The sequence below is a fragment of the Sinocyclocheilus anshuiensis genome, unplaced genomic scaffold (genome assembly GCF_001515605.1).
Source record: "Sinocyclocheilus anshuiensis isolate Anshui unplaced genomic scaffold, SAMN03320099.WGS_v1.1 scaffold546, whole genome shotgun sequence".
Taxonomy (NCBI): domain Eukaryota; kingdom Metazoa; phylum Chordata; class Actinopteri; order Cypriniformes; family Cyprinidae; genus Sinocyclocheilus; species Sinocyclocheilus anshuiensis.
This window is the reverse complement of record NW_015542451.1, coordinates 2057223-2083550: the sequence shown is the minus strand read 5'-3', so window position 1 is coordinate 2083550 and position 26328 is coordinate 2057223. Positions and strand designations below refer to the sequence as shown.

At 38.5% G+C, this 26328-nt stretch overlaps 2 protein-coding genes across 3 annotated transcripts in view; both read left to right on the top strand.

Moving 5' to 3' along the window:
• taok2b (TAO kinase 2b) overlaps nt 1-9965 on the top strand; it is a 27736-nt gene extending 17771 nt beyond the window's left edge. The window contains exons 16-19 of one of the 2 annotated variants that reach the window (XM_016493152.1): nt 1267-1506; nt 6196-6408; nt 6608-6790; nt 8678-9965. In XM_016493152.1, coding sequence (XP_016348638.1) covers nt 1267-1506; nt 6196-6408; nt 6608-6790; nt 8678-9505 — 1464 coding nt within the window. In that variant the 3' untranslated portion in view covers nt 9506-9965. Of the gene's footprint in view, nt 1-1266; nt 5771-6195; nt 6409-6607; nt 6791-8677 lie in introns of those variants that run through there. The other variant, XM_016493151.1, reaches the window with a different exon arrangement.
• A 4159-nt stretch (nt 9966-14124) lies between these two features.
• mazb (MYC-associated zinc finger protein b (purine-binding transcription factor)) lies at nt 14125-21600 on the top strand. Its single transcript, XM_016493150.1, has 7 exons — nt 14125-14932; nt 15087-15231; nt 16863-17236; nt 18680-18927; nt 19047-19110; nt 19459-19630; nt 21022-21600. Exons 1-7 carry the CDS (start codon nt 14900-14902, stop codon nt 21369-21371), a joined length of 1386 nt encoding a protein of 461 aa, XP_016348636.1. The 5' UTR covers nt 14125-14899; the 3' UTR covers nt 21372-21600.
• Nucleotides 21601-26328: the final 4728 nt, after the last annotated feature.

Sequence of the window (26328 nt, the reverse complement as noted above, 5' to 3'; positions counted from 1 at the left end):
TTTCCATTGATGTATGGTTTGTTAGGATAGGACAATATTTGGCCGAGATACAACTATTTGAAAATCTGGAATCTGCAAAAAATCTAAATACTGAGAAAATCGCCTTTTAAAATTGTCCAAATTAATTTCTTAGCAATGCATATTACTAATCAAAAATTAAGTTTTGATATATTTACAGTAGGACATTTACAAAATATCTTCATGGAACATGATCTTTACTTAATGTCCTAATGATTTTTGGCATAAAAGAAAAATCAATAATTTTGACCCATACAATGTTGTTTTTGGCTATTGCTACAAATATACCCCAGCGACTTAAGACTGGTTTTGTGGTCCAGGGTCACAAATAAGAATATTTCCTAGACTATAAATATTTCCTAGTATAAAGTACTATACTTCACACTATAGTAGTAAAATGACAAAACCTAAGTCTTAATTTCTTCACTTGTAAGGAGTTATACAATCCAGCTTTTATTTTGGTGGAAAACTGCTAAATTAAATTTATATTTTTGTGTAAACCAGTTTACAAACGCTGCTCATTTCTAATGAAATGCTGTAATGCTGGAAATTATGCCAATGTAGAAGCATAACTGGCGTTCTCAAATGCACATCAAACTGTTTTAAATCACAGCATTTTGCAATTCGATATACACACTATTCTATATCAGAGTTTCAATATTTGTTTGATTGACATGCTTTGCCAAAGCAACGGTCGCAAAACTCAACATTAGAGATCTTTTATGTTATAATGAGAAGTGTAAAATATTTTTGGTTAATTATAAAATTGCTGGGCCAAAGTCTAGGTCAGGGGTGTCAAACTCAGGAATTGAGGGCCTGAGCCCTGCAGAGTTTTGTTCCAACCCTGCTCCAACACACATACCATGTAGTTTTCAAATAAGCCTGAAGGACTTGATTAGTTGGATCAGGTGTGCTTAATTAGGGTTGAAGCTAAACTCTGCAGTGCTCCGTCCCTCCAGGAACTGAGTTTGACACCCCTGGTCTAGGTAATTAATGGAAAACACTGCACATATGGCCAATGTTCAACACGCCAGCAATTATGATAATCATGGTCTGACGTAGATGCGCCTACTCACAACTGCGAATGAATGACTTCCACACCGCCAACACTTTCCAAAGGAAGCTCGTAAATAACACCATCCCAGTGAAAACCACTAATTAAATGCCTGTCCACAGTTGCCTGATGCTTTTCTAACCACCATCCTCCATCTCTGCATCCTTTCTTTCCCTGTGCTTGTCCCAACATAGGATCTGAACAAGAAACAGACTTTGAAGGACCTGGAATGCGCCATGTTGCTCCGCCATCACGAGTCGACTCAGGAGCTGGAGTTCAGGCAGCTGGCTCTGGTGCAGCGCACGCGGGCCGACCTGATCCGGACGCAGCACCAGACCGAGCTCACTAACCAGATGGAGTACAACAAACGGCGTGAGCAAGAGTTGCGGCAAAAGCACGCCGTTGAAGTCCGCCAGCAGCCCAAGAGCCTGAGAGTGAGTGGCTGTGACCTCACGGAGAATGCTGAAGAAGGGGAGGGACCTCAGAGGGAGAATGATGAAGGGGAGGGGCTTGAATTTGAAGAGGATGAGCCTCATATGGAGGGGGAGGGGATTGTTGAAGGGGAGGGGCTTGAAATGGAAGGGGTGGGGCTAAAGGAACAGTTGAACGAAGGGAGTAGAGATGGGGATGAGATAGAGCCGGTTGGTGCTGTTGAAGAGACAGCTGAGCAAGAGAAGCATGAAATAGAAGTTCTTGAAGGAAATGACACTGAAGAGACATTTACTGAGCAATGTGAAATGATAGACAGTGAAGGAAAAGTGGACGATGCGGAGATATCAGCTGACAATTCCGAGGAAAGTGCAAAAGAACAAAAGTTAGATGAACAGCAACAGGTTGAGGACAAAACTGACACCGATCCCAGACAAGTAGAAGGACTTCCTTGGGATGACGGTAGCGAATCAGAGTGTGAGGAAGAGGATAGGGGTGTGGCCGACGGATGTCCGTCAGAGCTAATGCATGGCCCTTCTTTTGAGTGCCGCCCTCATGAGCGTGACATAGACGAACTCTCTGAGTTCTACTTCCCAGATACATTAGAAGAGCTGGAGCCTCCGCCCGTCTACACGCCTCCCTCCCCGTCCTCTTCTTCCCAACCTTCCCTTCACTCGCTCTTTTCTCACGTGATCTGCCTCGCTCTTTCGCTCTCTGCTGCCATGCAGCCGTCTGTCCTCACCCTCCTTTTCCTCTCCGTCTTCCTGCTTTCCCTGAGACGCTCTCCTCCGCTTCCTTCATTCGCTTCGATCCTTCTCTCCGGTGAGCTGGCCTTCCTGGCGCTCTTCTTTTCCTACCTATTCCTGCGTTCCTGCTGCTCACTCTCGTTTTCCACGTACCTTTTGCTAACGTATTGGGGCTCAGGCCTGTTCAGTCTGGGTTTGTCTTTAAGCTTGGGACTCTATTACGTCCCGGTAGCCTTGATCTCGGCGTCTTTTCTCAGCTCGCCTTCAATTTTCCTCACCCTCTACCTTGTGGTGGTCCTGGTTGTACATCCGGCCAGGGTTTTCCTCCAAAACACCCCACGCAAACTCAGTCGCCTCTGGATGCGAGTTCTCTTCCGCCTGCCGAAGCCGCTTTTCACCGTGTGCCAGTCGCTTCTTGGCGGCCTGACCGAGCGCAGCCTCTACGATATGTTTCCTAAAGCCGGACGCAACTGGGGCGGGCGGCAGTCCAGAATCCCTGTGCCTTTAAAAAGCCTTCGTGCAGAGTATCAGGCCAAAAGCAAGTCCTCGGTTTTGTTCGCACGGTGCCTGCTTTTGGGCCGGCGGTTTGTCCGCCGACCTCTCGGCACTCTGACGGACCTTGCGAACTCCGTAGTGCTGCGTTTAGCCAAGTGTTTGCTGAAGGAGCTGCCGCAGAATTACCTGAAACGGCTGCAGGCCTTCGGGTTGCTGCGCAGAGAGAGACCCAGCAAACTGCCGGTTCTCCTGCCTAGACCCGTGAGGGAACAGAGGATGAGGGAGAGGAGAGAGAAGGAGAGGAGGAGAGAGAGGATGTACAGGGAAGAGGGGAGGTGGGAGAGTGTGTTGAGGAGAACCCCTTCAGGGAGGAGTTTGAAAGGAAAGATGGTGCCTTGGAGATAGATTGAGACGGAGGAAGGGAGGTATGTGAGCATGAACATGCCATTCATCCATCCATCTTTCTTTGTGTTTCTCTCTGTTCTTCCGGCTGATTTATTTTAGCCCGTTTGCTCACATGCACTACTTTATGTGCCTGTTTTTACAGGGAAGTATTCTGTTAAAGAAAGAGTTCACACAAAATGAATCACATTTCACCCACAGACCGTTTCACAAACATAAAACCTGTGGTTAATCTTCGAAACACAAATGAATTAATGGAACCTGAGAGGTTTCAGTCTCTCCATTTAAAAAGAAAAAAGAAAGCATGTCCATCATCCTTTAGATGATAGACAGATTTGATGGACCGCTTTAATTTAGGCTTGTATTCACATATACACACACATACATAAAGCGAATCAAACATAGAACCTCATTGGTTCTCTTGCTTCACATTTGTGTTTGTGTGTATTTGATATGCCCTATGTATACATGTCGATTATTTTGCCTAAATTAAATCTGTTTATCATATAAAGCGGTCATATCTCTTCACGAGACTTGAATTAAACGGCTCGATTTTATACGGATTCGTTTTACAATGCCTTTATGAACTTTTTGTTCTTCTAAGTTTTGGTTACCAGGACTTTCAATGAAGGGACAGAAATCTCTCAGGTTTCATTTAAAAATATCAAATTGTGTTTCGAAGATTAACCAAAGCCTTATGTGTTTTGAACGACCTGAGGGTGAAAGTAAATGACAGAATTTCTAGTTTTAGGTGAACTGTTCCTTTAAGATTGATGTACGGTTTTATTTCAACTCCCTCATTCACTGTCAGCACAGGTGAATGGAAAGCTTCAGTCGATTATTGTGCTTTTTGTAAAAGTTTTTTTTTGTTTGTTTTTTTTTTACTCAAGTTATTTTATTCTCAAATAGCAAGAGCTATATGTGTTATGGTGATTGTTGAAGCCATGTGTGTGCAATCCTGATTTAGTTTTTATTTTGTTTTGAAGGGCGTCTTAATTTCAACAATGAAATTGTAATATATTGCGAAACCAAAATGGCTGTCTGTGAAAATGACCTTAGGCCTTTCAATGAAGCCATGCATGTTAAATGCTAAATTAATTCACTGTGCCTACTGTGAAAGTGGATCATAATACAATGCTTTACACTATAGATCTCCCAAAAAACAACACTACAAACTTACTCTTCCAGAAGTGCAATAGAAGTTCGTTAGATGAAGCGCCAATGGTTTTTCCTACTTCTCAAATAATTTTTGTATTGAAATAGAAACTAGGCTGCATATTGTTGCAAAATCAGTGTTTCGTACTATTTCAAAAGCTTCAGAGCAACTAAAAGCAGCTAAAACTTTAAAAAGAAATTTAGAGAGTCCTCTCACTGGAAATTTTCGAGGCAGGACCTCATAAATGGCAATCAAATGCTTGAAATATTTAGCAAAGTAAAATCTACATCCTTGCCAAAATCACTTGCAGCAGTTATATATTATATGTTAGGGTTAGTGAATCATTTTGAATAGTGTGCTGTTAGTTCACTCTACCACATAATCTGGGGGTTTTCCACCATCAGATGGATGAACAATGCTGTTAATTCAGTTTCGGCCACTTTATTGTATGTTAAATTAAACGTCAATCTCATAACTTTAGGTGAAATATTTACTCCGAAATGTGGGTGACATGTTATAAATTCAGTATATGAGATATGCAGTTTTATTTAGATGAAAATATCAAAGAGGATCCTGTTGTATTATTAAAGAGATTGGGAGGTTGATGTGCTTTTGTGGCACATAGAAGTTCATATACTTGAGATAGTTTAGCACCAAAAACAATTTTTACTCAACGGTATATGAGCACATGTCTTTGTAGACTGGTGGAGTTGGGGATATATTATATACTGGTTTTAGAAAAATATATGTGTTATTGCACTAGAGGCAATGATCTGATCATATTTACCATGTAAACAAGTGTTTTGATCATATCCTTATGAAGAGAGGTCTAGCCTGTTTAGATGAAGCAATTTATTCAAGTTAGCCCTAGTTTTTCAACGTTTGCATGGCACTGTTATTTTATATTTATTAGTACTCTATTAATGCACATTAAAGGCTATAATAAGAAGCCATTATGACAATCATCGTAATGTAAAGTTGGACAGGAAGTATGCAGATTGACAACCAAAGATTAAAACGGAGTTGTAACGCAAGAAATGAAGAGGTTGATGGTTGGATTGAATAAGAAAAGCTTGCACTGCACACAAATCATCTTTATTTGAAATGCTCTGTAAACGCTCACCAAATACTAAAAGGTCTTCATAGAAATCTTAAGATTATCAAAGGGACTTGGAAAGAGTGCATTTCAATTTTAGCCATATTTGTTCCAGTTATTGGCTATTTAAGATTTTAAGTTGGTGTTATTTGTTCATTTTTTGTCTTGTTGTTTAATGTTTACAAATGCTGTGCTCCCTTTTGTTTTTTAACCAAATCACAGATTGTCTTAATTATTATTTGAGGAATGTTTATTTTATGTGTCTGTTTCAAGGCCTTTGTGTGTGCGTTTCATCCTCATTTTGTGTGTTTGTGCATGAATGGATGTTTAAGCAAAGATTTCTGTTAAACATTTCTGAAATAAATTTTCTTTATTATAATCATTGTCCTTTGGTTCATTTTATATTTTGTTATTTTAAGTCATTTTGTCAGAATTCTTCATCTCAGTTTTGTTTTTCATTCATATAGTCCTGATGCTGCTGCTTTAATTTATTGTTTTATTCTTTTTTACTTCAAGCATGTTTCTTATGAATTCTTATTATTGCTGCACCTCAAATTAGATCTTCGAGGAATTATACACTATGATTTACTTGCCTAAAATGTTTTATTAGGTAAAAATGAATAAATTTAAATTTTTCTCTAAATAAAAATACCAACATTTCTGAATTTACAAAAACTGATTTTCACACGCAACATTAAAATAAATGACATTTTAAAGTAATCTGTAACTGACATCACAATTGTCTTTCATATCCGTCTGTTTTCGAATCTTGTTACCACCCTCTTCCCTGTTCTTGTAGTCCAAAGAGCTGCAGATTAAGCGTCAGTTCCAGGACACGTGTAAGATCCAAACGCGTCAGTATAAAGCTCTGAGGAACCACCTGCTGGAAAACACCCCGAAGTCGGACCACAAGGCCGTGCTGAAGCGTCTGAAAGACGAGCAGACTCGTAAGCTGGCTATTCTGGCCGAGCAGTACGACCACTCCATCAACGACATGCTGTCCACACAGGCTGTGAGTAAGGCAAGGACACATGAATCACAATTCCCATCCCACTCTGACCAACAAAAACCCTCACTCAGACCTACACCATCAATGACATACTCTCAACACACTACATGGTGAGGTATATCACCCTACATCTGATCCCAGCAGCCGCAGCTGAGTTCCCCTGCTTCACTGACCTTTGCCGTTTTGTGCCGTTTCTCTCCAGCTGCGATTGGACGAGACGCAGGAAGCGGAGTATCAGGTGCTGAGGATGCAGCTACAGCAGGAGCTGGAGCTGCTCAATGCGTACCAGAGCAAAATCAAGATGCACACCGACACCCAGCACGAGAGGGAGGTGAAAGACCTGGAGCAGAGAGTGTCCATCCGCAGAGCGCTGCTGGAACAAAGGGTAAAAGCTGACTGGATCCATGGCCATGTTGGTAGACAAATGGAAACTGAAGCAGTGGTTCTCGACTGGTTAAGCATCAAGTTGCAACTCTAAAATGTCCTTGAATTCATTTTTGGGTTGCATGTTATGTATCGGTACCATTTAAATTATCCTGTCAGCTGATTTTAGAGATTTTTTTCAAATTCATCTATATTGGTTGGTATTGAATATTTAATTGTTCATGCATATATATGTGACCCTGGACCACAAAACCGGTCATATTTTTTGAAATTGAGGTTTATACATCATCTGAAAGCTGAATAAATAAGCTTTCCATTGATGTATGGTACATTGTTCGGATAGGACAATATTTGGTCGAGATACAACTATTTGAAAATCTGGAATCTGAGGGTGCAAAAAAATCAAAATACTGAGAAAATCGCCTTTAAAGTTGTCCAAATGAAGTTCTTAGCAATGCATACTACTAATCAAAAATTAAGTTTTGATATATTTACGGTAGGAAATTTACAAAATATCATCATGGAACATGATCTTTACTTAATATCCTAATGATTTTTGGCATAAAAGAAAAATTTATAATTTTGACCCATACAATGTTTTTTTGGCTATTGCTAAAAATATACCCAAGCGACTTAAGACTTAACTTAAAATTAATTAAAAAACAAAAATAATGTAACACAGGTAAATATAATCTAATGACAAAATATATATCAGTTATTTTATTCTATACAATTATAAAGGGATGTCTATATTCACTTTTGGCATTTAAAACGATTGATTTTTTTTTTTAATTTACATTTTTTTCCTAATAAAACTGTTTAGTTGTTTATGCATATTTCTTCAATTTTTACACTTAAAGTACCTTTCCTGTCATTTAACACTTGCTTAAAATTATTATTTTTAAAACATAAATTTACTAACACTGATGAATTTTATCTTTAACTTTTAAACAACACAAATAATTTAATAAGTGGTAAATGAATTAATAACTGTTAATTTAGCCATTATTTTATACTGTTCATTCTAATATTGTAATGTCTATATTCACTTGTGGCATTTAAGATGATTAATTTAAGATTTAGTTTTTTTGGTTATTTGCCCAACAACATATTATTGGCTAATTGGTATCGGCTAGAATGTTAATATTGGCGCATTCCCATTAGATTTGGTCATTTGTTGATATGTTTTAAATCCTGTTGCTTTGTTTTGAAACACTAAACAGGCTTGCTAATGGTTTCATGCTCTATACAACCAGTAATGATTCATTAATTCAATAATTCATTTAAAAAAACACATTGTGGGTGGCACAAACCATGTTTAAACCACGTGCACCCATATTCAATATAGTCTGGGTTGTGTTTTTGCCAGTGATATTATGCAAGTGATGAATTTGTGCCAATTAAACTCGCACAATTTCTTGAGAAAACTAGAAGTTAAAGTTGTAATTAAAGAGAAGTATGTGTAGGGTGGGGACTTGGTTTAATGCATCGGTTGTTGATTGGATTTTGAGATGTTGGCGTTGCACTCAAAACTGGAGGCAGATGAACACAAGCTTGTAGAAACAGAGTTTAAGATGACTAAACAATTGAAGAACTCTTGTATATGCCACCAGTGAAGTCTGTTTTCACCAGAAGATCTAGTTATGACAATTTGATTAAAGATTACAAGGGTAAAACGGTTTTTAAAAATGTAATTGTTCACATTAAGATCTAAAATGTGCATTTAGAAAATCAATCCGACTTTGCTATCCTAACTGAGCGTGATTATAAGTTGCACTGGAATCAGATTGAACATTCAATCAGAAGCAACTTTTGTGCTCACGACCCACCAGTTGAGGACCACTCTCCTAAAAGTGTCATTCTGACATCCGTGGATCTGTTTCTCCAGATCGAGGAGGATATGCTGGCCCTGCAGAACGAGCGTTCGGAGCGTATCCGGTCTCTCCTGGAGCGCCAGGCGTCCGAGATCGAGGCCTTCGACTCCGAGAGCCTCCGCCTGGGCTTCAGCAGCCTGGCTCTGACCGGCATACCCTCCGAGGCCCATCCCAAACAGGGCTACCCATCCAGCCAGACCCCCCGTCTGTCCAGCCACTGGAGCCACGGTGGGGCACCGCAACCCCACTCCCGCAGGGTTCCCAGCAGGGCCGAATCCTCCTCCTCGTCCCACGCCCTGGGATTAGCTCGAGACGGGCCCCTCCACCACTCCTCCCGGTCCTCGTCATCATCCTCGTCATCCTCCTCGTCCTCCCATCACAACCGCCACCACCTTCCCCAGCACTACCATCACCAGAGCACGCCGCAGCTGTACAGGGAGAGAGAGAGGGATAGAGAGAGGGAGCGGGAGAAAGAGAAGGAGTGGGGCGGCGGGAGCAGGGGGGACTTCGCGCACCCCCACATCTTCTCCCACCACCTTCCCTCCCGCTCCTCCTCCCAGTCCCTCGCTCTCCTTCCTCCTCCTCCTCCCGCACCACCTTCCATCTCGCTGTCGCCCTCTTCCGCCCAGTCGTCATCCTCTCAAGGAGTGTACGGAGGAGGCGGAGGAGGGCTGGTGGTGCGAGGTCCCAGCCTGATGGCGTTGAGGAACAGCCCGCAGCCCCTTCGCAGAACCGCATCCGGCGGCGGTCCGGGAGGGTCTGGTGGTGGAGACGGAGTCCTCAGCCGAAGTACCTCGGTCACCTCGCACATCTCCAATGGATCCCACCTCTCCTACTCTTAAGGGAGCCGAGTAAGAGAGGTCAGGCTCGCTTTCTTTCTGTGTTTTTAACGCTAGTTGAATTCGTCCAAGCCGTTGCAATACGAGCGAGAGCACATTTTACTTGTCCTGTTGCTTTCGTTTCTCCTTGCTCATTGTTGTTTTTTTTAATAATAATAAAAAAAAAACATCGGAACATCACCACTGCCTTTAAGATGTCTTAAAGGGGTGATGCGCGACTACTTTTTTGCGACGGGGAGAATTCGTACATGCACACACGACAGTATGAACACAGAATGTTTATGTCAGGCAGACTTTATGAATACATTTACGTCTATGGGAGTTGCTCCAATGCATGAAATTAATGTAGTAAATACATTTGTATTTAAATGTTATCCAGTCACATTTGAGATGTAAAGGCTCGTTAACACAAAGAACGATAACTATAAAGATATAGTTTTAAAAGTCATTCTAAATTTAAAAGAAGAGTCCACATCACAGCTATAACAATAACGGCACAGAGGAACGATATCGTTGAAATCACTTTCAAAACAGCCAATCAGAATCCATCCTGCTTTAATGAGCGCAAGCATTTAAAGTGGCAGAAGACAAAATTGCAGCACGAGCTTATAATAAACAGAACGTTATCGTCTGTTGGTGTGGACGCTAATAGAGCTATCGTTATAATAATCGTTCTTATTGTGAACGAGCCTTAAGGCTACCTTTACAAATCATTGGCTGCATCCGAAGTCGCATATATCTCTGGAGCACAGTAGGCGAAAACAATATGCGAAAAGATTTGTATGTCCAAAATCACAGTATTCATGAAACAGCAGGCGAAAAGTTCCCAGATGACCTACTACTAACCGCGATATTCTGAAGTGTGCATCTAATGGACGATTTACTATCCCATGAGGCCCGGGAGAGGATTTATGAATGGTGACACAACTGACACTGGAAGGTCACATGACCATGCCAACATGACAAATGTAACGCATCCGGATTACATTCATACTATATAGAACAAATGGTATGGTAAATTAATGGTAACAAAGTAGTTACTTATTAAAAATGCGATTTCGGACGCAACCATAGACTTTTAGAGTCAATCTCCCACCAATTGGATCTTTTATTGTGTGTGTATATATATAAATATTAATATATAGTATCTAAAAGTGTTGAAGCATTGTGTCCACAGTTGTCTATAGTAATTATGACTATCGACATTTTGATAATGTGAACAGAATAGACCTGACATTTAATTGTAGAAATTGGATCTGGAGTGGACGGCATGCATCGCAATACCATGTTGGATGTCATCACGACAACATTTTTCAAAATTTCTCCAAGCATCTGGTTGTAAAGGATGTGAACATTTTTAAAAGCAAGAAAATTGTGGGGTCTAGTGTGCGTTATGGTTATTAATACGTGAGTATTAATAAGTCTGTGTGTATGCATTGTCTGAATGGGATGCGCGCTGGTAATATTGCCACTTTTGTACACAAACACACCAAAAAAAAAAAAAAGATTTAAAGGCTTATTCGCTCGGATAAGCATCTTTTAACTCAAACCTTAGACAATAAAAACAAACTTGATTTAATTACAAAGGGTTACAATCACTAATCTTTTGGGAAGAACTAAATCGTTTATTATTTTGAGCAATGAGAGGCAGGGTGCATTTATTGAAACTCTCCAGGACAAGCAGGTGCAGTAAGTGATCAAACGATGGAAGACTCTTCTTTACAATGAAGACGTGGAGAACTTTGGAGGAAACATGGCAGCTGCTTTTGCTGTATTTCTGTGTAGATTGAAGCTGAGTGCACACTAATGTGTGTGTGTGTGTATGTGTGTGTATGTGTGTATATATATATATATATGTTGGAGTGTTCTCTGATCTTGGGACGTGTGGGATGCTTCAAAGTGTGTTGACAATGAAGAGAGAGCATTTGAGCCTTCAGCAGATTCTCAGCTGTGCATTGCCAAGGCTGTTTTCTCACAGACACCTTCAGAGATATCCAAGAAGAACCAAGAGGAACTTGATGAACTCCGAAATCAAGCGAGAAACACCAGCTCTGATATCTCTCTCTGTATAACCTACTACTTTATGCTTGGTTTAAAGTAAAACAGTGCATGCAGAACTTCTAATGTATGGAGGATGTCGGATATAGTGTTTGGAGGGCCAATGAGATTGTACCATTGAATGGACTGGCTTGTTTGTGAGATATGGTGTGATGTTACTTCATGATCTTTGGACAGTGATCCCATTATAATGTTGAATGTTAGAGCTAATATTGCAAAAGCAAGTCCACAGGCAGGTTAAACTCATCAGATCCATGTATGGTGGTAAAGGAGGCTCTCCTAGTTTGTCTGGAGTGAGGCGTTGAGATGGACGGACTCTTGTCTGCCTCCATCTGTGTATGTATATGTTGACTGTGAAACAGGTTGTTGGATCAAAGTGGTTTTGCTGAGAGGACTTTTCCAGTACATCTCGAAACATATTAATGACTGAAATCAACCCGTTTGTGGTTTGAAGGGAGAAAACGTGGAAGGAAAAATAAACGTGAAGCAATTTAAATTACAATAAATTGATATTAACGTGAATTTGTCTGGTGTTGTTTTTATGATGCTATTTGCACATTGACGAGTGGAATCATTCCTAAACTGCTTTGAGTTCATAAACATGTAATCGTATATCTGACATTGATGTCTGGCATCAATCCTCTAAGCGTCACTGCGACGTGCCCTTTAAGAGCCGCTCGAGTTTAATGCGTGTTTCTCCGGAGTCGGTTTTTTATTTATTTATTTATTGCAAAGAGCCTGAAACAGAGTACAGTGTTATAAATGAAACCTGAATTACACCATGCACGTTCAGGAAAAATCGATATAAATAAAGCACATGCTCGTCTTAACTTTTAATAGTTTTATTTGAAGTTTTTTTGGACATGTTCAAACAGACGTAGAGTAAATAAAGGCTATAGCCACAAATGTTGCTCATTCGCATATGAAATTCGCCAAGTATATCAATACGTATATTCTCGTTGGGTTTGTAACGTTATTTTAAAAATTGGCATTCTGTAAATTCAGCGAAAAATCAATGTAAAGCACAAGCTTTATTATAAGTTAGGCTATAAATTTGTAAGTTGTCTTTTTATAAGTTAGAAGGTTTTTTTGGACATTGATTTTATTTTCAGATACAATAAATACATGATAATTTGTTGATTACACATTTTACACATGCTAAAGTTTTATATATATATATATATATATATAACAGTAGGCCTATATTTAACCAAAAATGAAAATACTGCATTCAAATATTGAGATAACGCTTTACCAAAATATTTTATATAAATGGGCAAAGATAGGCCCAGTGCAGATTAATTCGGAGAGTCACTTAACTTTTATGAGTTTTTAGTTTTTTCGTGGTTAATTATCTGTCTAATTCTCTATTTATTTATTAAGAATTAATGTAGACTATTTATTTATTTATTGTTTGTTTGTTTGTGAATTAGGCTACATTCGGTAGCTAAATTCATTGAAAAAGCAATATAAAACACAAGCTTTATTATAAGTTATACATTTGTAAGTTATAAGTTAATAGAAGTCTTTTTATACGTTTTTTTTAATATTGATTTTATTTTCAGGTAGCCTACAATAAATATATGTTACTACACATTTTGAAATTCGCACATTCTCTTGATTGAAAAAAAAAACATCTTTATTAAAGACATACAGATAAAATTATGTCTTTAGAGATAAAAGAGCCTTATATGTTATATATGTTATATAAACATAGGGGAGAGCGGGGCACAAAGTAACACTTTTTGACTTTCTCAGTTTGTGTAAATCCACATGGGGTTCAGAATATAATTTTTATTTATCCACAGTAATTTTACACTTGTCTAGTACAAATACATCGCTTTGTTTCATAATTACAGTGTATACGTTTTTCTTTATTTACCCTCAAAAAATGGAAGTGAAATGTGACAACATGCCCCGTACACATTGTAACATCTGAGGGGCACGTTGTAACTTGACCATATGACAGCTTAAAATCTTATCTGATCGAATTAAAAAAATATAAAAGACAAACTAAAATATTTTGTTAATAAAATATATATTATTTTTTATTTTTATTTATTTATTTTTTTTAAAGATTCTTTAACCAACAATGGAAATACTGCATCCAAATATTGAGAGAACGTCTTTCCAAAATATTTTTTATATAAATGGACAAAGTTATAGTGCAGATTAATTCGGAGCGTCACATATCCTAACTTTTTAAAATTATTATTATTGTTTGTAATTACATTCTAAATTCAGTAAAAAATCTATAGAAAGCACAAGCTTTATTAGCTATACGTTATAAATTTGTAAGTTATAAGTTATTACAAGTTTTTTTAAATATACTTTTTTATGTTATTACTACACATTTTTACTCTGAGCATATGAAATTCGTCAAGGAGCAGTGTATTAATACCTGATTAATAAGCACATGGGATTTACTACGGTTATAAAAAACAACAAACAAAATACTGCACCAAAATATTAGGATATAGCGTCAAAATATTAGAATGAACGTCGGTGCAGATGGTCTCGATCAGCAGACTGTAGTCATGTGATGTCGGCAGTACTGACGCTGTCACGGTTTTTCTGTCGGCTCATTTTCTGAGAGGAAGAGGAACGCGACGGAAATAGGAGCGGAGAGAGCCATCCCTTTAAGAACAACTGGGACATAGCGGAGAGAGGAAAAGGAGAGGAGGGGGTAGAAGAAAGAGGAATTAAAAAAGAAAAGGAAGGAAGAAAGAGACAGGGAAGGGAGGGAGAGAGAGAGAGAGAGAGAGCGCGATAAAAAAAGAAAGATGACATCCTGTGAATTGAAGCGCCGAGGTGGAGCGGCGGGCTGCGGCCGGGCTCGAGTGTTATTCGTCCGGGTCACGGCTTGAATCCTACAGCGAGGCTTCGACAAACATCCGATTGGCCTGTCGGGGGGGATCGAGGAAAAAAACACTGATTTATCCATAGCAACCTTTAAGTTTGACTGTTTCAAATGCGTCAAGCGCATTACGTCTAACCGCTATTTTAACGTCTAAATGCCTCAACTCCTGTTTTATAATGCATGGTGTAAGAGTGTAGAAATAACATGATTGCTTTCGATATTTTAAGTTATGCAAATGAATAAATAGCACGTTGTTGTGATGTCTCGGTTAAAGTTGGATAGGAGCAAAGTAAACACTAAATAGCGTGCATTATTACCTGCTAATCTGAGCCGTTAATTAAATAAGTGATTGGTAGAAGAGTTAAAAAACACAACTAAACACTATTTGCAAACTGCAGAAGATTTAAAGCATGTCAACGGTGCGTTATTAATCTTGAAGATTGTGTAGTTGATTATAATATTCATCGTTGTGGAACAAAATGGATGCCGCGTGGAGCAATTTTCTCTTCCAGGTGAGACTGAGCATTGGTTTTTGTGCGTGTGTGTATACAAATTGCGATTCGTGTTGTTACAGAACATCTGCGTTAGTACATTAAACGCACTCCAGTTATACCTACACTGAAGTTTTGAATTCAAACTTAGTACTTTGTGATTGTTCTTTCCCAGACCACACCTTCCCATACTCAAGTGGAGGGGACCCTCCAATCAGATCTGCCTGGCCACACGACCTCTCAAACCCCGCCCACCGAGCACATAGCTCCGCCTCCATCGACAGTGGACACTGCTGCTCTCAATGAGGACCCTGTACCTGGTGGGTGAGAGGGAGGGATGGGGAGGGAGGTTTGGAGAGGAGCGAGGAAGCTGACTGGGAGGGGTTGGAGGTTTTCTGAGGTTGCTCAGTGTTCCTCTGTGATCACATAGAGTGCTGCTTAGAATATAGGTGTGTTATCTTCAGGTGGAGGTCAGCCATGCTTCGTTATGACTTCTTTTAAGGCCCTACCTCAAGAAATGGGGACACCTAGAAATATGGGGAAATTGGGCTTTCCCGAAATGGAAATTTGTATAGAGAATCTAAATGTCGTGTGATTATGAAATTTGTGATTTTTAAAATCCGATTAATCAGGAACAAACTAAAATTTCCTGGAAAGTAGTGAGTCAGAAACTGTACAGTCTGTGCAGGACAGGTGTTGTCACGTTTACCATTGTTTGGTGAATTTTCACCTAGTCATTTTAATGAGAATCTGCACCATTTGCGTGAGGGTGAAGGATTTCCCAATGCAGATTGCAACGGGTTCAAGTTGGTCACTTGAATTGGATTGAAATTAGTTTGAAAACTAGCTTGAAATGGAATTCCCTATTCTATTGGCAATAAACTGCAAAATTACGCTGAAAGTCATGTCAGAAAGTGTGTCCGTAAAGGTGTGGTTAAATTTACTGTTACGAATTCTAGTGATTTCAGTAGAAATCCTCACGAAAAGGAATTTCATGTAAGGGCAACAGACTTCTCCACGTGGATTTCGCAGTGGGTTTGGTGGATTTTCGCGGGTGAAGTCCAGTCATTTCAGCAGGAATCTGCACAAGAATTTCATGTGAGAGCGAAAGATTTCCCTTTTCAGATTTCATACCAAGTTGAAGTTGGCAACTTAAATTAGCTGTGTTTGACAGCAGCTTCGTTATATTAGACAATGGATCTTTTTTGTGCCTGCGAAATTTCCCTAAAATTCTTGGAAAGTCATAGGTGAAAAGTCTAAAGGTGCAGTAAAATTTACGTTGTTTGGCAAACTTTTGCAGGCGAAATCCACCCATTTTAGCAGGGAATCCACTCGATCTGGAATTTCGCATTGCAGATTTTGCAGCAGGTTCAAGTTGGTCACTCGAATTTGCTGCAGTGATCAACAGAAAGCTGTTTGGTTTGAAAGTGACTTCGCTTTACTATTGGCAATAGGCAAAATAGCCCTTTTTCACCAGCAAAATTTTGCAGAAATTCTTGGAAAGTCATAGTGTGTCTGTAAAGAGTATTTGTGAGTGTGAATTTTCATAGGTGAAATCTGCACAGTTGAAAAGTGTTAAAGATTTCTCAATGGGTTAAAAACTCGAATTTGGCACTTTGATCTTGGTTTGAAAGTGACACTGTAATAGACCATCAACCTTTTTGCCCGTAAAGTTTTGCAAAAATTCTTGGAAAGTCAGAGGTCAAAAAGTATGTTTGTAAAAATGCGGTCACATTTATTGTTGTTCGGCAAATTTTCATGGGCGAAATCTGGAATCCATGTGATTGGGAATTACGCAAGGGTGAAAAAATTCCCCATGCAGATTTTACAACGAGTTCAAGTTGGTCACTGTGATTTTGCAACAACAAAAAAATCGCTAATGTGACCGACCGTACCTTAATTCCCTTATTAATGTTTAGTAACTCGCAGTTTTGTCTCTTCATTCCATCAGTGAAGCCAGTGTCCAGACCGGCTCGCGCAGCTCATATCTGCTCAATTTGCAGCAAGCAGTTCAAGAACAGCTACAACCTGCGGCGTCATCAGTCCGTCCACACCGGTATCCGCATGAAGGGGGGGTCCCAGAGCCAAGAGGCCGTGGCCAAAGAGAGTGCGGAAAGACAAACGGTCCCCCTCTCTCTCCTTCACCTCTCCATACCCCAACAGCAAACCCTAACGCTGCCCGCTCCTGCTGTTCTGCCCCCTCCCCACACACAAGTCCTGGCCACTCAAGATGGAAACAATGTTGCCATGGAGAGCGTGGCTTCCACTGTGACCGCCCTCCCTCCTCCGGCTGCTGTTGTCATGGCAACAGGGGAGCCTGTACAGGTGGGCATCCGTGTGTGTGTGTGTGTATTTTCAGAATCTGGCATACAGTGAATCACAAATGATGGTACAACCAATTTAACATACATGTAATGTTTTGTTGACATGTAGAAGCAAGGTTCTGCAAGCCATGGTTGTACTTTCGCTTTACACTGTTAAAATGTGTTCTAAAGGTACCCATGGTCAGGGAAAACAGAAATGCCATTTAATTAGTAAAGACCTAAAAGTAATGGAAATCTCAGAACATCATTTTTTTCTGTATGCTTCTAGTTTTGCTTTGTTTTAAAATATTTTATATGCTAGATATTGCATGCAAATATTTGTCTGTTAAGGGTCTTATTGGAGATATTTGCACACCTATAAGTATAGTAATTTAAACATATATCTTCAAGAGCTTGGTAGCTGACGTATAAATGGAAATGTGCCCCAGCAGTCTCTATGAAATGATTTTAACAATTCTTATTCGGTAATCGTGAATGACTGGAAGGATAATGGTAATTTCATGGTAATTTCTTCTGTCAAAAAATGTGAATGTGGAGAGCAGAGAAAATATCAGTGAGAAGCAGTAGAGAGAAAAAAATTGGATGTCAGACTTTACCATTACCTAGTTAACAAAAATAGCAGCAAAGAATAATGTACACCTCTTTTTTATTTGATATATTTATTTAAGGCCTTGTAATGCATATTATCACATAAAACTGCATTGATTCCGTTTATTAGATTTTTTTTAAATTACTCCTAATTACTACTTAATTACATCCTAATTACTCAAATAGATAATTTTTTTAAATGGACTACATTAGTATTTTGCTTTAAAGTCTTTTGCATAATAGAATGGCATGTTTATATGACAATTAAAAAATATATTATGAAAATATCTCCTTATAAAGGTAAAAATGCCCGTGAAAACCCCTGCATTAATAATAATAATAATTAATAATTTATGCATTTAGCAGACACTTTTATCCAAAGCGACTTACAGTGCATTCAGGCTATACATTTTTTACCAGTATCCTATGTGTGTTCCCTGGGAATCGAACCCACGTCCTTTTACGCTGCTAACGCAATGCTCTACCACTGAGCCACAGGAACATTAAAGCACTAAAGAACTGAACAAGCAACTTGGTTATTAATTAATAAAATCATGACGCTTCAGTTGTTTGAACATACAAAAGGTAATTGAGAATTACTTTTTATTAAAAAAAAAAACAAATACTTTAAAACATTTTTCCTGCAATTTTTTGCATCAGTAGTACAGCGTAGCCAACCTTACTTCAGATTTGTCCAACAGGATTGAATTACTGTGTGTGCACACTTCCAGAACTTGCCATGCAAAATGATGACATCACTTTTGTGCACTCACCCTCTCACTCCTGGAAGTATAAACCAAGCTTCAGGATATTCTTCAGACCTTAATATCTTCTCATTTCCCTGCTCCTCCTTCAGAGGCCAGTAAACCAGAACCCCAACCCTGTGCGTAAAAACCACGCGTGTGAGACCTGTGGGAAAGCCTTCAGGGATGTGTACCACCTGAACAGACACAGGCTCTCCCACTCGGACGAGAAGCCATTTTCCTGCCCGATCTGCCAGCAGCGCTTCAAGCGGAAGGACCGCATGAGCCATCACGTCAGATCCCACCAGGGAGGCGTGGAGAAACCCTACGTGTGCCCGCACTGTGCTAAAGCTTTCTCGCGGTAGGACAGACCTCAGATCTCAATACACTGACATCGTCTACAATGTGTCTTAGTTTATACTTATGCACACTACTAAATCATTTGACAGTGAATGACATGTTTCTCACTCAATCTCACAGGCCTGATCATCTCAACAGTCATGTCCGACAGGTCCATTCTTCAGAACGACCCTTCAAATGTCCGGTATGGAAGTTTGTTTTGGGTTTTGTGCTGCAATTGTTTAATTTACACTGAAGGAAAAGTCTTTTCTTGATTTTAGTGCATTTTTAAGGTAAGAGGTTGCACAAAATTCAGATATATATCATTAGATGATCATACTCCTTATATTCGGTTCTATGAGTTAAATGTAAAATAGCTGTATATATCTTGTTTATGTATCTTTCTATTAATGTTGCAGTATACACACGATTTGTTGTATTGTTTTACTTAATCGTGTGAAGATTTTTTGAATGTAATGTATGACAGGTTAATGACCTTATATACCATGGTAAAGCAGTTGTTACATGTGAAGATGTATGTTGTTTGGTACAGACGTGTGAATCGAGCTTTGCCACGCGGGACAGACTGCGCGCTCACATGATCAGACACGAAGAGAAGGTTCCGTGTCACATCTGTGGCAAACTGCTGTCTGCAGCCTACATCACGGATCACATGAGGGTGCACAATCAATCACAGCATCACTCCTGCCATCTCTGCAACCGCAGTGAGTATCTGTCTATCTGTCTATCTATCTATCTATCTATCTATCTATGTATCTATCTATGTATCTATCTATCATCATCTGTTCGTACATTTGTTTATCTATATCTATCTATCATCTGTTGTTCGTACATTTGTTTATCTATCTATCATCATCTGTTGTTCGTACATTTGTTTATCTATCTATCTATCTATCTATCTATCATCTGTTGTTCGTACATTTGTTTATCTATCTATCTATATCTATCTATCTATCTATGTATCTATCATCATCTGTTGTTTGTACATTTGTTTATCTATCTATCTATCTATCTATCTATCTATCTATTTGTTTATCTATCGATCTATCGATCTATCTATCTATCTATCTATCTATCTATCTATCTATCTATCTATCTGTCTATCTGTCTATCCATCTGTCTATCTATGTCTTATCTATCCGTCTGTCTGTCTATCTATCTATCTATCTCTGTCTGTCTGTCTATCTATGTCTTCCTGTCTATCTATCTATCTATCTATCTATCTATCTATCTATCTGTCTCTGTCTGTCTGTCTGTATATCTATGTCTATCTTTCTATCTATCTATCTATCATCATCTGTTGTTCGTACATTTGTTTATCTATCTATCTGTCTGTCTGTGTCTGTGTCTATCTTTCTATATCTGTCTGTCTGTCTGTCTATCTATCTATCTATCATCATCTGTTGTTCGTACATTTGTCTATCTATCTATCTATCTATCTGTCTGTCTGTCTGTCTGTCTGTCTGTGTCTATCTTTCTATCTGTCTATCTATCTATCATCATCTGTTGTTCGTACATTTGTTTATCTATCTATCTATCTATCTATCTATCTATCTGTCTGTCTGTCTGTCTGTCTGTCTGTGTCTATCTTTCTATATCTGTATATCTGTCTCTCTATCTATCTGTCTAAGTCTTTCTATCTATTTATCTGTCGTTCTGTCTGTCTGTCTGTGTCTATCTTTCTATCTATCTATCTGTCTGTCTGTCTGTCTATCTATCTGTCTCTGTCTGTCTGACTGAATATTTATCTATCTGTCTGTCTGTTTATATCTACCTCTCTATGTAATCTGTCTATCTTTCTGTGTGACTATTTATCTATCTGTCTGTCTGTATATCTATCTCTCTATGTAATCTGTTTATCTGTCTGTCTTCCTGTCTGTTCATGATTGAGGTCTTTGTAATTTCATGTTCAGTCTGCTGTAACATAGTATTTCAACAATAGCCTCCTTAATTGCATAAACAAAAACTTTTGTAAATAATTACATAATCAGCTTGTCTGCTGTAATTATCATTAACGAGTTATTATGAGGTAATCACAATCATCAGCTAATGAAATACAGCAGCAGTGCTTCACCTCCAAATCTTGCCCCATCAGGTTTCACCACGCTGACGTACCTGCGGGTTCACGCTCAGAAGCACCACGGTCAGGAGTGGAAGGACAGCGGAGGAGGCTTCGGCACCACAGGCTCCGGGGGCGTCCTGGTCTGTCAGCTGTGCGGCGTGCACTGCAAGACCCCCACACAGCTGCAGGGCCACATGGGTACCCACAACCCCCCTGTGAGTGACCCCAACCCCACCACCACCACCACCAGTGAGGCGGTGCCGGGCAGCATGGTCACCCTCTGCAACATGGTGTCGGCACCCACGGTGTTCGTGAGCGGGAACACGGTGGTGGATCTGCTGGTGACCGACTGCTCCAGCATCATCCCGCAACCTCAAAGCTAGCAGAGCAGGCCTGTAGTGCACACACGCTAGTAACTATACTCACACATGCAACACACACATAGCTACTATACACATGTATGACTCAACTTATTACACTAAAGAACCACAAGAAGCCAAGGAGAAACTGTGAAAAAGGCATTCTGAGTGAAAGTTGCTCACGTTTTATGACATGCAATGACAACTACTGTAGCATGATACATTTTGAAAGAACACCTCTCGATTATGCACACATATTGAGACATATAGTCGCTTTACATTTATCCCTCTCAAAACCAGATCATTAATATGTACAATTTCTTGTCTTGCTGAGAAGGCAGAAGGACGGTTTGGTCTTCCTAAGCTATCTTGGCTCAACAAGAAGGATCAGGGCATAAAGGTGGCAAAAGAGACTTAGGGTGCAGTATTTTTTATTTTAAATGTGCGGTTCACCCAAACATTAATTATTCACTCCCCTTCATGAAGATTCCATGACTTTTTGTTACAAAATGGAGCTTTTTTTCCAATGGAGCTTGATTCATTTTCATCGCATTGAAGAGAGCAGCTCAGACATTCTGCTCAATTTCTTCTTTTGTGTCCTACAGAACAAATAAAGGCCTAAGGGTGAGTAAATGACGGGTGAACTATCGCTTTAACAATTTTAGGACGAAATGGCCACGTCGCACTGGCTTGATCCACTGTTTCTTTTTCACGGCCTTCTTTTCTCTCTTTGACCTTCTCTGCTTTCTTGGCTGCAGGACTCTTTGATGATACTGTGATTGTGTATTGCTACTGTATTTCTTCTGCCTGTAATATGATTTCCACTTTGTTTGCCAGACATCCACTGCCATAAACTGGCATCAAGATCCATTCAGAAGTCATAATAGCAGAAGAAAGATCCGAAAGGTGAAAACGAGAGGTTGCATTAGATGAAAGAGGAAAGTTTCAGAGTTTTCAGAGTTGAACGGATAGATGATTTATCTAGTAACGTTCTACTGCCAGCAAAAACAGATTTGCATATTCACACTAATACACAAACACTATGTGACAGATGTTGTGTGTACCTGACATGTCCAGGTCATATTTCACCCCAAAATCAAGAGGAAGAAAGAAGACATTTCCTGTTTTTAGGTCCATAAAGATTTATGTCATTGTGACATTGTTTTAATGAATTCCTCAGTTCTAATTACCATTGTTCAAAAAATAAATTTCTTAGTTCCAAAATCTGAAAAAAAAGTATATTATTAAAATTTTTATACACTACGGTTGAAAATTTGGGGTTGGTAAGATTTTTTCCCATGCTCATCAAGTCTGCATTTATTTGATAAAAAAAAAAAACAGTAACGTTTTATATAATGAAATATTATTACAATGTAAAACAACTTATCTATTTGAATATATTGTAAAATGTAATTGATTCCTGTGATTAAAGCTGAATTTTCAGCATCATTACTCCAGTCTTCAGTGTCACATGATCTTCAGAAATCATTCTAATATGCAGATTTGCTGCTCAAAAAACATTTCTGATTATTATCAAAGTTTTTGAACAGTTTTGAAAACAACTTTTTTTCAGGATTCTTTGATCAATAGAAAGCTCAAAAGAACAGCATTTATTTGAAATAGAAACCTTTTGTAACATTATAAATGTCTTTAATCTCACTTTTGATCAATTTAATGCATCCTTGCTTCATTTAATTTATATTCATTAAATAATACCTTACTGACCCTAAATTTGTGAACGGTGGTGTACGCCATGGTAGTTCTGCTGATTATTAATTCATTGTACTAAATGTGTATTTAAAAAGAAAAACATGTTTATTACTAATAACATAAAAATGTTCATGAAAATAATGTCAGAGTGCCAAAAATCTTAATAGTAGGGACGTGAACTGTCGATTCACACATGCAGTCGTGTCCGTACAGTACTGGCCAAATAATTAAACTCTGATTGAGTTTGAGGCTGTGAGATTGTCACCGATTCTTCATATATTACATTCAACAAGTGTACAAAACATCAAAACTGGCCTGATATTTTGGAAGGCAATGTCATAAATGACCTGCCTATGGAAATCCAAAGGAAAAATACCCAGATTTCACCTTAACTATTAGGTGCTTGCTTCTTTTACAGGACTGTCCTGAAGAGTTACATTTAGATTTACATTTTTATTTTTGATGTTATGTGAAATGTGATCAATCATGTAATACACCGTTATCAGTAACAGAAGATGAACGTCAAATTTATAGCAGTACTATAGGATGCTTGTTTGAGTCTGATCATTTGGCCGTGACTGTACTGTGAGGGTTTTAAAATGCACACAATTCTCTTCTGCTTCTAATCCACGTGTCCATTTAGAGGAAAACATGAAATATTGAAACTATGAATCCTCTGCCGGACTTTTTCTGAGTAACACAATGAGGTGCTGAACTAGGAAATTCAAAGACAGGGCTAATAGGATGTGTAAAGGCTTCGCTGCTTACTTCAGATATGTCCTCGTGTTATTTTTCCGAACAGCAGGCCGTCAAAAGGAAAGCAAGAGCTGTTGTTGTTACTGCTTCCTCGAAGACTTTTAGCAAAGGCTGTTTTGTAGAAGATTGCGTTTTCTTTTTTTCTGTTGTGAATGTGTGAACGGCGTGTTTAAAGAAGGGCTTAAAGATGTGTGCTTAAGTAAAACCCAGCGTCACGCGAGGAAATGAAACTCTTTACTAGCTCAAGGTTTATAAACGATGGAGAAAAAGACTCGTCTTGGTTCTTGGTTTTGTACTGGAGTGATTTGTTTGATCGGTTTAGTGTTGGTACTGTATATCTGGTTATTCATGAGCTTCATTTTAATATGAGATTTGTTCTTCCTGTGTAGAAATGTAGTTGTTGTTAAAAGCTTCAGATCATTTTTAGGTTCCTTATTTAAATTTAGCATTAAGCTGAAATAATACCTCTAATCTCTGTACAGCTCTGGCAATGCATCTCAATGCCTTATTGTATCTACCGCATTTAATTCGTCAAACACTACAACTATTTTAAAATGATAGTCGATGAACCAGTAAAAAAAGGAAATTAAAATAATAATGGGATGTATTTATATTTATATTTTTATATTTCTTAAAAGTATGCATGTCTATAAACAGAGCAAAACAAATTGTTGATGCTTACCATGATCATGGATATTATGTTATTATTTTGTAGATGATGTAGATCATGTTATCATTTTGTAATTTGGACTATTAAAAGGAAATGGAGTAATCATATCTTGGGTCACGTGGCTTGTGTGTTTGTACAGTTCCGTGAACAGATCTGACCTTGACCTCCAGTTCCACCCAATCATATTTGTCCGTCTAAAATAATAATCCATATGGGTCTAAACGGGGTCAGAGAGAAAGCAGGAAAACAAGACCAAACCTGCCAAAGTGAATGAAAACGGCGCTGTTTTCTCAACAGTACGTTGCGTTCCGATCTTCCTGAAGATGAATCTCTGTCTCTCTCTGTGTTGTCATTTATCCTGAGCGCATCAATAATTCATGCGGCTTTGATGTGATCAAACGTGGAAGCTGGAATGTTGCCAGTTCGGATCTCAGGACTGCAGGAGTCAATATTTGTGCCCTATCACTTGTTTCTCATTATACGTGTAAATTCAGAGGCATTACAATACATCCTTGCAGCGTTTCAACACATGTTCAACCAAGTGATACATATTACAGTGATCGTTACAAGGCAGCACTGATATCCTTCACATTATGATATTAATTTAGCCCGGACTACTTGCTGTATTCTGCGTTCAAATCTTATATTATATATATTAAGCTTTGAAAATTATGATTTATTTTATGTAAGCATACTGAATTGCAGTTGGTCGTCTTGGTTACATGTATTTGCATACTAAACTGTGACTGGTCTTGTTTTGCTTGCATACATGTAAACATCTATAGCCATTTTTTTCCAGTTGCTTTTTTTAGGTGTTAAAATTTTACATTTGCTGTAATTTCTGTTTTGTTATTCGTAGGAAAAAGTATTTATATTCATATGGTATTTTGGTGTAGAATTGCATTTTCTTTTTCTTTTTAAAGACAAAGGCTGTTCATAGTCTTGTCATCACATTAAACACTTTATAGTGTTATTTTTTTCCATTAAAGTTTGTGTTTGGACAGTATAATTTATTATTATATGCATTCGGATTTAGCAGCCTTTTTCAATTACTTCACGACTGTTGAAATGTTAAATTTGCCATACTTTCTCTATTTTAGACTTTTTCACAAGAACGTCAAAATAAACTCATTTGGCATTTAATTTAAAATTGACTTTTTATTTATTTATTTTTTATTTTTTTGCTGTCTCCACTACTGATACCATTAACATGACATCCAGCTTATTAAAGAAAAATAGAGTTTTCCATAAAGGTTTGTATTTGAACAATCCGAATCAGTATTTGAAAAGTTTAATTTAGAAACAATAATTTCATACCTTTTCCCAATTGTTTAAAAAATGAAGAGTATTGAAATGTGACATTTGCCATAATTGCTTTTAAAGGTGACATATCATGAAAATCTGACTTTTCCAGGTTTTAAGTGCTATAATCAGGTCCCCGGTGCATCTACCAACCAAGGAAACGTGAAAAAGATGAACCCAGTAACTTTGTTTTGGGAAGCTTTTTTCTGCAAGCTTCTGAAAAAAACGAGCGGGTCTGATTTCGCTCCCTTGATGACGTGGCAAAGGGATCTCATTCTAATATATTATAATACATTATAATATTACCACCCCTTAATCTGTAAGTTTCCAGTTCCACCCATGGCGCCATTATTGTGTTTTCGCAAGCGACAGCGGTGTACTAGTTCTAATGCCATGGCGAAAGTTTGAGCAAAACATGCTAACTGTTCTGTCTTTGTCTGCACAGACGAGCACAGAACACTATTTACAGTCCCAACCTCAGAGCAGACAAGAGAGCAGTGGATTTATTGTTTAATTTAATGTATATTGCTGCTGCCACACAGA